General features: G+C 30.6%; 1 protein-coding gene across 1 annotated transcript; it reads right to left on the reverse strand.

Annotated features, from left to right (window-relative positions):
* Positions 1 to 2433: 2433 nt before the first annotated feature.
* Positions 2434 to 5397, reverse strand: LOC123221842 (basic blue protein-like). Its single transcript, XM_044644769.1, has 2 exons — positions 5078 to 5397; positions 2434 to 2820 (listed from the first exon to the last, which is right to left on the reverse strand). Exons 1-2 carry the CDS (start codon positions 5250 to 5252, stop codon positions 2621 to 2623), a joined length of 375 nt encoding a protein of 124 aa, XP_044500704.1. The 5' UTR covers positions 5253 to 5397; the 3' UTR covers positions 2434 to 2620.
* Between the last annotated feature and the right edge of the window lie 7007 nt (positions 5398 to 12404).

A 12404-nucleotide genomic window follows, 5' to 3' on the forward strand; every position in this document is an offset into this window, starting at 1 on the left:
GGGAGATACAGGAACTCCGTCAATAGTAGGCATGTTATTTCATAGGGAGATGTAAGAGCTCTATTAATAATAGGCATTGATGTTTCATGAAGAGATATAGGAACTTCAGTCCTCCATAATGTATTCGATGACGATACTTGACGATTTGTATGTTTAGAGATTGGGATTAGTAATATTAATATCCATATTAATTTTCTTGTTATTTTATTTATATGTGTTATAGTAAAACGTTAAAAGAAAACTTTATTGTTTTTAGGTGGGCTTGCCCTCGAAGGATAATGTGCAACTATAAGAGGATGTCTTATCGGAGAAGGTTGAGAAGGCTCTGACAACAAAAAAACAATCGATATTTGGTCGTGCTTTTTGAAAAGGAAAATAGTTGGTAAGTTCTTTCACAAATCTGAGAAAGATGCAGAAGGTTGTTTAAGTTAAGAACAAGCAACCTATAGTTGTTTGCATTATTAGCTCAACATTGGGTAAGTATTACACACCATTCAATGTATAGTATGATAGTGTTTCAGATAATGACAATAGACATGTCTTCCTTATCAAACCTAATGCTACAACTACCCATGTGAGTGAGGGATCCTGGTGGACCTCATTGGTAGCTTAAGGGCAATTATTGGAAAACATGTTATGTTATCATTTATTTTAGTTCTCAAATTCAACTTTTGATGTAGCTTCTTTTTGTACACAACACATTAAAGCTTTCCTTGGAATACTTCAGAAATGTTTTCCATATAGTAACTAGACTACAGTCTCAACCCAGTTCATGGTGCATCTTTTGGCTCATGTATGTAAGTTCAAATGCATGGTTTAGAAATAAAATGGCTTTTTTTTTCATACATCAAATTAACGATGTCTCACCCCAACTGCCCAATGAATACTTTTGGATATGGAGCGATGTCGAGAAGGTGGTTTACTTTAACCTTATTTGTTTGGTTTTGGTTAATGTTAAACCATATTTTTCATTTGCATTGCTTGATAGGTATTTTTTCCCATTAACTTCGAAAATCAATACTAAGTATACGACAGATTGGTTTTCAACGATTGGAAGTTGTATGTATACAACTCTATAAAATATACCACTAATAAAGAGAAAATGAAGAAGTTGATGGCATTGTATAAGGTACTTCCACACCTTATGAAGGCAAACGATTATAATATTGCAAAGGATATCTCCTAGCTAAAGACTCTAGAAATGTTAAAATTTAAGTTTGTCTGGACGTCCTAAAATAAGACATAAAAACTAGAGACTGTGGATTTTTTATGTTAATGTTTACAAAAGTACCTTACTAGTAACAAAGCATTTAACTTCATATCCATGGGAAGGCATTAGGTAAGAATTATTTTGTTTGTTTTTTTTTTAAGGACTTGATTAGACAAATTTATTTAATGAAATTCCTTTGTCAAAATGCAGGTTTAGAGGAGTACAATTAATAGAGGGTGATTAGGCATACTTGGTTATGAATACTTGATTTTTCTTTTGTTTAAGACAGATAAATTATTGTCATATTAGTGGGGCCTAAGTTGACTGATCCCTCACTAGATTAACATCTTTTCTATAGACCGTTCATAAGTATTTCGTTAAGTAATATACACTAGCCCATCCTTCACAATCCAAGAGGTTTTGAACCTTGCAACAGTCGTGGCATATATACACAAAATCTAAGAAAGTTGAAATTTCCCACATTCGTACATCTGGTGCAAAATATTCACTAGGAACACTTGTTACTGATAATTATGTACTTCGCATCAATGGATGTTGATCAATTTGACCATTATATTAGCAGATTTGTGTACGTCTAGTAATCATATCCTCCACCCATGGTGTTAATGGGTGAGATCTCTCACCTGTCTGAAAAACTAATAAAACCTAATGTGAAAAAAAAAATCCAACTTATGTCAAATATGCCTACATGTTTCATCTGTTATAAAACCAATGTTGTATTGTGCTCATAGCACAAAGCCAAAATTGATGATGAAAGGAGGACGATTGTATATTAGATTTGGTTTCTACCTTGGTTCTAGTTCTTAAGTGTTTGAAACCAAAATCAGAATTTAAACTCAAATCAGAATTGAAACCAAAACCCATCAGTTTCAAAGAATCGGAACCACAACCAACCCGAGATAGGCCGATTCTAGTTTCTATCTAAAACCGAAATTTAAATACCTGACAGTTCTGATTCAGATTAGGGTATTTTCCTCACTGCTACCTACCTTTAATATATCCTTCCACATGAAGTATATAAAGTTGACCTACAACTTATTGATAGAGAACATAAGAGAATATATATTCAAATAACTTGTATATGGTATTGAACATATCTCTTTATGAATATATGTAAATATGAAATATTCTAAATCCTCTGATAACGAATTGAAGTAATTACTTCCTTATGATTTATTCAAAAATCAGAGCAGACTCATAAGTACAGAAAAGATTAAATGTTATTAATTTTTTAAAAATAACAAACCAAACTAGGTATTTAAAATCCGTAACTCATTATATTCAACAAACCACACCCAAACATTTTCTTTTTAATGCGGTTAAGGATACATTCGGGTAAAAGACAGACCATGCATTTGGGAACAGTAGTGAATATTACGTAAAGATGAGTTAATTTGCAGTGACAGCAATTTTCATTCCAGATTGGCAATGTCCTTGGGTACTGCAAATGAAGTAGTTCGGTCCCTTGGCTAACTTAATTTGATCCTTTCCACTTTTGAAAACCTTTGCACCTCTTGACGTCTTGCAATTACGGTAACCACCTTTGTTTACAGCAACCACATTGTGAATTGAAGGATTGTAGTTGAATACTGTAACATCCAACACGAGTTTATCTATCATTAATAATTAAACAGTAATTTAGATGTATCTATAAGTATTAATTTGAGTGTCAAAGGTAACGTATCACTATATAATTAAGTATAATTTTATTTTTAATATATAATCATTTAATTATATGATGACACATAATTATTTATATTTAAATTAGTATCTTTTATTATTTATCTTGAGATTTTAAAAATAACATAAATTTTTATACAATTGGTGAGTTATTAGAATTTATACTGTAATGGTTAAGGAATATTAACATAATTTTTTTATCTTTTATTTTCATGCAAAATACTTAGTAGAATATTATTGTTATTAACCTAATAGAATATTTAAATAATAAATAATATTATATACATTCATCTTAAAGTATTCAATTGAATACTAATATACTATCATATATTTAGGTATTAGTTGATTCTTAATTTAAAATTATTCAATCACATAATAATTTATCATTTAAATATTTAATTAAAAAATTGAATATTTATTATTTTATTATTAAAGAATTACTAAATATTAATATTTAATATTTAATTCCACTTTAATAGATAACAATTAATATTTTATTAGGTCAAAGAAAGTTGCCACTAGTGATGCATTATGACAGGTGGAGGGGGTAATTTTCCCAGGACAATCATGCAAATTAAGATAATTAAAAATAAAATAAAATTATGTATATAAATAATATATATAATTTTATGTATTAATAATGATATATTATTATATAATTATATATTATTTTATCTTTAATTTAAAATTATCTAATCACATAATAATATATTTTTGTTTATATATAAAATTATATATATTATTTATACATATAATACCTCTTTAAATTTACAAATAATAGTTATAAAAAAAAATTAAAGCAATTTATATTGTAATATATTTTGATTAGTTATCATTAACTCGTACGTCTTACCTAACGGTATTACAGTTAATTTGATAACCAAATGGTATTTTCGTAAGAAAGATATTTATTAACAACAAAATTATATCATGAATGCTCATTTGTCCTAACTTCTTTAAGTAACTTTGATTTTACAAGCAAGCGTTAAGACGAAACAACAACTTTAATTTTAGGCCAAATGGCTATTTCTCACCCATGGTTTGATACAAACCTAATCTTTTACTTATTAATTATTAAAAATTTAAACTCTTACTTATGAATAATTAAAATTAATAGAAATAGTTAACTTCAAAAGTAAAATTATTATTTAATTAGTAATATATTAAAAATAATAAAATATTATCTATTTTTTCTAAATTTAGAAAATTAACAATTCCTCTCCTCTTAAAATTAAACTTTAAAAAATCATATTTTCCCCCATTGGATTTCCTTATTTTCTCCTTCCTCTTCTCTAATGTCGTCATCGGTCAGATTCTCTCTCCCTCTCCTTTTCTTCCTCTTTTCCTGCTTGTCTCTCCCTTTTCTTCACCTTTCTGACACCAAAAACTAGAGACTTCAGATGGAACCTCTGGACGAAGACAATGCTTTGTCCAAAGATCTTTGATTTCCGACCAAGGTTTCATCTCTAGACAAAGCGTCATCTTTGTCCAAAGGCTTTGTCTAGATCTCTAGTTTTCGACAGTAGAAAAGGGGAGGGAGAGAGAATCCAGTGATGGCAACGACGAAGAAAGGGAGGGAGAAAAGAACGAAATCTTAAGGAGAAAATATGATTTTTCAAAGTTTAATTTTGAAGAGGGGGGAATTGTTAGTTTTTTAAACTTAAGGGAAATGAATAATGTTTTATTATTTTTAATATATTACTAATTAAATGACGATTTTACCCTAAAGTTAACTATTTTTATTAATTTTAATAGTTCATAGATGAAAGTTTAAATTTTCGATAATTAGCAGATAAGAGATTAGGTTTGCATCAATCCTTGGGTGGGAAATAGTCATTCGGCCTTAAATTTATAAGAAAGTGTAATAAGATAAAATGTTAATCTTGGTCTTATCGGAAAGTGCTTCGTAAACTAAGCAGCAATATAACATAGTTAAGACGAAAGGATTTTAGGTGAGAAGTTTTCAAATTTATGGTCCAAGTAACGCAAGGGGGCATCTATAAGAAATTTTTTAAACTTTAGGGATCCATTCGAAAGGGAGAAAAGTTATGATCCTCGTGATAAATACAGAAGACCTTAAACGATATTATATGAAGAATCATGCATGTTTTAATTAATCATAAACACAAACATGAATTTAGGAGAATTAAATGAAACAAAACTCACCGAGAATATCACCAACCTTGAAAGTTTTACCCTTAGGCCATCTATTAACATTGAAAGTCCAACCACCAGGACCCCCCACAACGTAACTTGCAGCTTCAGAAAACTCACAATACTGGAGAAGAACCAAACTCAGCACCACTGTAAGAACAATTGCACTGCCTCTTTCCTGCACCATCTTGTCTGAAAAAACCTTAATAATTAATTAATATTAATCTCGAAACCACAAATATGAATTTCAAAGACAGAGAGAGCAGTGTCGTCTCTTAATTTGATGAGCAAAACTCATAGAAAGATTGCCCTTTTTATGGAGGCCTCTCTGTGTGAACGCAACTACAAAAAGTGTCATCAGTCGTTTTAATATATTGGTTTTTCAGATTATAATAATCAGTGTAAAAAAAAGAAAATGGGGTTGGCAGTTGGGCAAAAAACACGATTAAGAAGACTTGCCATATTTTGCACATTTAATCCATTGATGATTTTTTAGTGGTAGGAGCGTCAATGAGATTTCTTATCATATGTCTTGCACAGGATAGGTTACAACAGTATTTATTAAAATTTAAGAAGATTTAAATAAGTCTATTATAGGTGTGTAAGTGTTTGAGAAGAAGAATTCACACTGGTAAAAGAAATATGACACTGAAATTTTTATATGGTTCAACCGATGATTAAAATATCTACATCCATGGTATTCTAATTAGTTTAAGTATATAACAAGAATGATATAAAATGATATGTATTGTATCTAGTCTTTTACCTGTTTAATTTTTTCCTATCCTCTTTCTCCCTATTTCTTTTTTGACTCTCCTTATATACAAGTTTTTGGAGGGAAAAGTACTTTTGAATCTTTTTAACTTTAGAGTCTTAACTCATGATTTGATTTAAATGGATGGAATTATGCCTACATCAATGACACTTTTATTTATGGGGAATATCTTGGATGATTGTTATAAAAACGTAGTATCATATAATTTAGTTGGGTCTTTACTTTGACAACCACAAAAAAACCTTCTTTTTATAAAACGTAGATTTGGTATCTCCTAGTCGCTGGTCAGTTTTCGCAATCTTTGAGTCTCAAATCTGTTGTGGGCATCGGCTTGGAGAGTTATTTAGTTGTTGTACACTAGTCATTGTCTCTAATTACACTTTGAGGGTTGATTTTGAAGTGCTTTTTTTACTAAAAAACATTTGCCCCCAATGTTTGAAGTGTGAGGAGGACTTCGAGAGTTTCAAGAATCTTTTTCCACGCGGAGATCTTATTATAACTTCTTGGATAATGCAAGTTGGCATTATCATGCCATATGTTTTGAATGGTGTATCCATTTTATCACTTCAATTTTCTTATGGAATATAATTGGGCGTGCATTGTTTACATAAAAAATGGTCAACACATGTTCAAGAGTTAATCACGTGGTTATTATAGATGTTTTTTAATTATAAAAGGAGGAGATTGAAATGCAAATTGTTCATAAGGTTTTTAGTGAGTGATTCAAAATTTGTTCTTGATTATCTTATTTTGAGTTTGATGAAAAGAGAAGTTTGAAATCTAAACCTTTATGGAAGAAAAAGATGTAAAAACTGTCTTCAACACAATTTCTCATATTTCTTGGTAGTTGGCTCATGTTTATTTGTTGTTGCATTTGCTACTATTGTGCATCTCTTCTGGGATAGTGGTGGTGTCATTCGTTATGATGTCTTTCTTTATAAGGGTATATAGTTATTCCTCTATGAAAATTCTAAGGTAGGCCTCTACGTCGATTGTCACTTTAGTGTTTGGTTTAACTTTTTCTCCATGGATAGCACAAGAAAGTTTCTAGTGTCATTGAGTTTTAAGCTAGACAGATGATGAAGAAGTCACTTGAGATGGCTTTCAAGTAGCCTTCTAAAAGTTTGACATTATTCCTAGACTCATGCCTCCCCTACAAGGGTAAACCAATAATAGGTTTTGCTTATCGTACTAGTGGATTTTTTTACTTAGTTTACTTGTTTAGAATCCTTTTTTGATGTGCTTATAAACTGTTAGGTTTTGTTCCTCTATCAAATGAAGCAATGGTTTGACATGAAGAGGTTACTTGGACGTGTTAGAAGAAAGTTTTTTGTACTTTAGAGTTTGAATGATTTTGACTAGGGTTGTTATAGATCATTGATCATCTAGGTTGTTATAAAAGGGTTTTCACAAAAGATTGTCGATATGTCTTCAACTTGCCTTTATGAGTTTCCTTGCCTTGTCAAAGAATGGGTCCAAATGAGAAAAAGATCTAGATATTAAGGGATTGTTGTCTTCCCTATGATCTTATAGGTTTTGATGTTTTGTCTTCCATCAGAAAAATTTAGGCCTTATAGATGAAACATACCATTTAGTCTGTTAGACCTAGTTACTTTAGTGACTTGTGTATTTATGGACTAATGGTAATCACTTATGTTCTTGTGGACTAAATATTCTTCTACTTATACTCAATTTAAATGAATTAAAATTTGTCTCATTTCACCATTTATTATTTTATTCATCACACTTGTAAGACTTACATATATGTACCTTTTATGCAATGAACGAGCAAATATACAAAAGATAGAAAGAAGTTTAAGTGAGAATGAAATGTTTGAGCCAATGAAAAATTACTAACATTTTGAAGCATCCCCCATTTAGAAATGCATTGCACATTTTAGATCATGATCAAGGGTGGTACCTATTATTAACACAACCATTTACTAAGTAATCATGTATAAATGAATGCTACTTTATTAGATTACTAAGTGTACTGTATAAAATACTGTTAGGATGAGTTAGCACTGGAGATTGCAAGTACTAAAAAAAAAATATGCTATCTTTGGAGCTAGGCAACACTCAATAGTGCATGAGGATGCTGCCCCTAAAAGACGAATACAAAATTTGTGTCACTTAACGTCTTTAAGGCGAAGAGTATGACTTAAACATTAAACTCTAGTCCCTATACTCAAAGGGAAAAGAATTTCTTTAATTCCATTATTTTGCATGTCATAATTCCATTACATTTGACCACTTTCTCTAGAAAGGCCTTAATTAAGGAACTTAGGTGGTCGTGCAACTTTGACTTACTAGTTTGATGCTTTTAGTCATTTAGCCTATAAAAGAGTTGTGTTTGTGATGAGTAGCCTTCTTTTAGTTCATTGTTTGAGAAAGTTCTAATCTTGAGCTCAACAACCTTGGATGCCTATATGTCCTGATAGGATACGATAAAAATATGGATAATGATAACGTTTGTACCTATTTATTTATGATGTGTGAAAGTGATAACAATGAGACTTGTTGCTTGTGCTTTGATTGCATAGGCTTGATGCTTGACACGTGTTATTGACTAGAGTAGAGATGTGTGGTGCAGATTGCTTCTTTTTAGTTTAAATATAGGATTTGTGGTAAAATAACATCATTTACAATTCAAACTTTTGTTATGTTAATCTCCATTTGGCATTTGATTATTATTTCAAAAGATGAGGACTTTGATGAAACATCTATTTTAGTTGAGACAGGCTAAAGTTGTGAGGCCTCAACTAAGTTCATTGTTTAGAGAGTCTAATCCTCTTTGAAGGATACTTGTCTTAAAGCCTTTGAAACATAAACCCATAATTCTAAAACATAGATTAAAGGTTAATGATATGGATATGTTAGAGCCTTCTTTTAGAATATTATGAGAAAATGAGCATCTACTGTTTACTAGTGAGAGTAACTATTGTGAAGCCACTTTAATGGGCAAGTTTGGTGAGCTTGTTCCTAAATCTTGTTTTTAATTCATTACAACTTTTTTTTTTACCATAGCATGGCTATTTCCAAAAGTAATAACATTTTAGGGATCAAGTTTTTACCTCAAAGAGAGAAATAATAAAGATAAATGAGTAGTCTAAGGCTCATATGTTATATTTTAAAGTTGGGGGGCAATCATTGATGAAAGACTTGTATTTTTTTCTTGAGTGCCTATGGTAATCTGATTTGAGATATATGCATTTTAGGCTCAAAATTGTACACCATATGTTCCTTTGATTTGAGAAAGAAAGTATTAGGGAACCCAAAAAATAGATTGATTGCCTGGAAGGTTGATTGAATGAGATTCTTTATCAGGATAAAAAGCTAAAGGACAAATTGGTGATTGTTAAAGAAGAGATTAAGAACCTATCCAAGGACATGGTTTTGGATGTATTTCATGCTCTTTGGCTTCATTTCCTAAACTATGATTTGAAACATTGTTGCGTCTTTCTCACAAGTGCATGAGTTGACAAGTAGTATAATAGATATCAATCCTACAGGGATTGAAAATCTAACAATAGAAATTAGTAATCTTTAATACTAAATATCTAAACTACTACTTATACGATTAACCAATAAGACTAAAGAACACGACTGTATCCTACTTTTAAACTTTGTATATTAAGAGCTTATAAGATATAAGGCTTTACTGACAATCATATGCAAAACTATAACATGTATACAACTATTATAGTAACCGCAATATGTTATGCTTGGATATCCTAAGTTACCCTAATTCCACTTATGAGCTCTTACTTTTGTGGCTACTCAGATAGTACTCATCATTTACAATCTATGACTCCAAAGGATTTCACCTATCTTTAATACCAAGGTTCCATGTTTAATGAATACATGAACTAACTTTATACCTACCTTTTGATAGTTTATGTAAGCCTAATGACATATGCCAAAATAGGCCCCAATTTTGTCACAAGTAATTTAGAAACCAATTATTAAATCAAGCATCTTGATATTATAAAATATAAATAGATGTTCTATAGGAATACTGGGATTACTAGATCCCTCTTAGTCCTAGAATAAAATTGTTTAGCCACTCATGCTAATAATAATAATACAACAACAATTATATGTAAATATTGTAACTTAAGAGCGTAAAGTAAAAAGATTGTATTATCACTGGTATATGTGCTTCAAGTCATTAACTGTTGCCTTGAATTGTATTGCCAATGTGCACTAAACTCGTATTCTTTAGGCTTATGGAATGTAGAGAGTGATTGCTATTGTGTTGTTAGAGCACTAATATGTTGCCAAATAGTTTAAATGTCTAATCATCAAAAACTCTTGTTTAATTCTTCAATTGGTCTTTTATAGTGTCTCATCTCAATGTAGTAATAGGATTGCTAGAGTCTTTCCTAATTCATTTCATGTCAAATCTACTACTTCCAGATTTGCTATTAATATTGACAGCTCGGATCTTGTTTCCATGTATTTGCTTTTTCTAATGTGATATAGAGACTTTTATCCTTACTTCTTGAAATTAGCAATCTTTCTTTTACTTTTTCCACTTTTCTCTTGCAAAACAAGAAATAAAATAAGATAATATATTGTTATTGATAATTATAATATTTAATTAAAATCGTAAATCATTTTACTTCTAAATGCTAAAGATTGTGTCTCTAGACATGAAGAATGGACTTAATTTCTAAGTGTAACAAATTCTGAATCTAGATATTGCCAGCTTAGTGGAGGGCCTATGAGTTATGCATAGTAGGAGTTGATTAAACTCTAAAGGTATTAGATTATTTGAGTTAGATCTGGTTTGAATTCCATATTGAGGGCTTAAAGGACTTAAGTTTGGTTTAAGCACAAGCACATGAGAAATCATGTTTTGAATCAAACTCTTGTTTAAGTTAAATATAGGAATTATCTTTTAATTTAAATTATGATAATTTTGGGGTATTTGAATAAAGCTAAAAGTATAAAATGATTAGAATATCCAATGGGTTAGGATTTGTCCTAAGTGGATAATGTTGAAATCATATATCCATTTGGATTAAGATTTATCCTAATTAGATAATGATTTAAATCATATATGGGTTAAAATTCTAGCTCCTAAGATGTGACACCCCCCCTCCTCAGATACATACCCTTATACAGAATATGACCCGAACAAATGTGAACAATTTAACTACTTAATGGATACAACAGAATATAAGCATACAATAAGTCTCTTAACTTATTTGCTTGGAAAATGGTGCAAATAACAAAACTTTAATTCCAGTAATAATCATAGTAAAACTCTTAAACATAAATCCATAACTTAATGTCTGAATCTAAAACATAACAATAATAATCATATTTATAATATGCATAAGTACCATAAATCTTATGTTAATAATAAAATATAAAATTGTCATAAATTCTAAAAATGATGCTTTTGCACTTCAACCTCATGCAGCAAACTTAGTTAGACCATTGGTTTCCCCATATGTCTTGCTATTCACCTCTACCTACAAAATTACAAGAAAGAAATGCATGAGTGAAAAACACTTAGTAAGTAGATTACCTTTTGACACCTAGCATAAGACATAACTAAAACTGGCCCTCCAAGGCTAAGGATCAATGCGGTCATAACTTAACACTTTCATGCCCTAAACATAGGCCATTTATAAAGACTATTAAGGCCTAAGCTAAACTTGGCATATCTGATGCCTAGTGAAAGCAATTGACACCTCTTGTGTCTACTAGTTATTGTGTCTCACACATATGCCAATTGGAGTGTCGGTCTAACTAGCTATGGTAGCCTGGTCACATAGAAAATTTGGTTATAGTCTCTCCCTTACCACATATGCATAGTTATAGGATTGTTAATTGAGAACCATCCTCACATAATCTTTACCATAGACATATATATGACACATCTTATTGACGACATGAAAAATGAAAAACTAAATATAAAGCCACGCCTTTATCATGCATACCTAAGACATCATAGCACCGAGTTCATGACACATCTCATGGGTATCTATCTCTTCTATAGCCCTATTGCTTTCACATATCATGCCACTTATGCATACAATTAGTAGTTATCAAAGTGTTCACTATTTTTTTCTAAGGTTTCTCTATTTTTTATCTGAATTTGGTTTTAATAGGGTTTGTGTCGTTTTTCCCATAGTTAGACATCTCTACTTAAGCTAACTATCTTATTCCTAACTTTTTAAAATCTTTTTAACTTAAATCCCTGTTATATAGTTAGCTTAGGGGTAAAAGGGTAATTTTGTCTAATTCAAATGAGCGCTAAGTGCTTTTTCCTTTGTCCTAAATTTATAATTATTACCACAAATGGATGTTCATTCTATCTCAAACATTCACTCACACTAAAACCCTAGAATGGATGTTTCGTATTTAAAGTATATGCGGGAATCTCATGGGGTAACTTTTGAAAGCTTGTCAACGACCCCAAGAGATGGAATTTTTGACCCAAAACTTGGTGTTGGACCCTAGTGTTTTGATGATAATAAAAACATAAATTAAAAGTGCTAACATATCCAAAGAATGTATCAAAGCATTACAAAATGGACAAAGTGTAAA

Source organism: Mangifera indica, chromosome 7, assembly GCF_011075055.1.
Source record: "Mangifera indica cultivar Alphonso chromosome 7, CATAS_Mindica_2.1, whole genome shotgun sequence".
Classification (NCBI taxonomy): domain Eukaryota; kingdom Viridiplantae; phylum Streptophyta; class Magnoliopsida; order Sapindales; family Anacardiaceae; genus Mangifera; species Mangifera indica.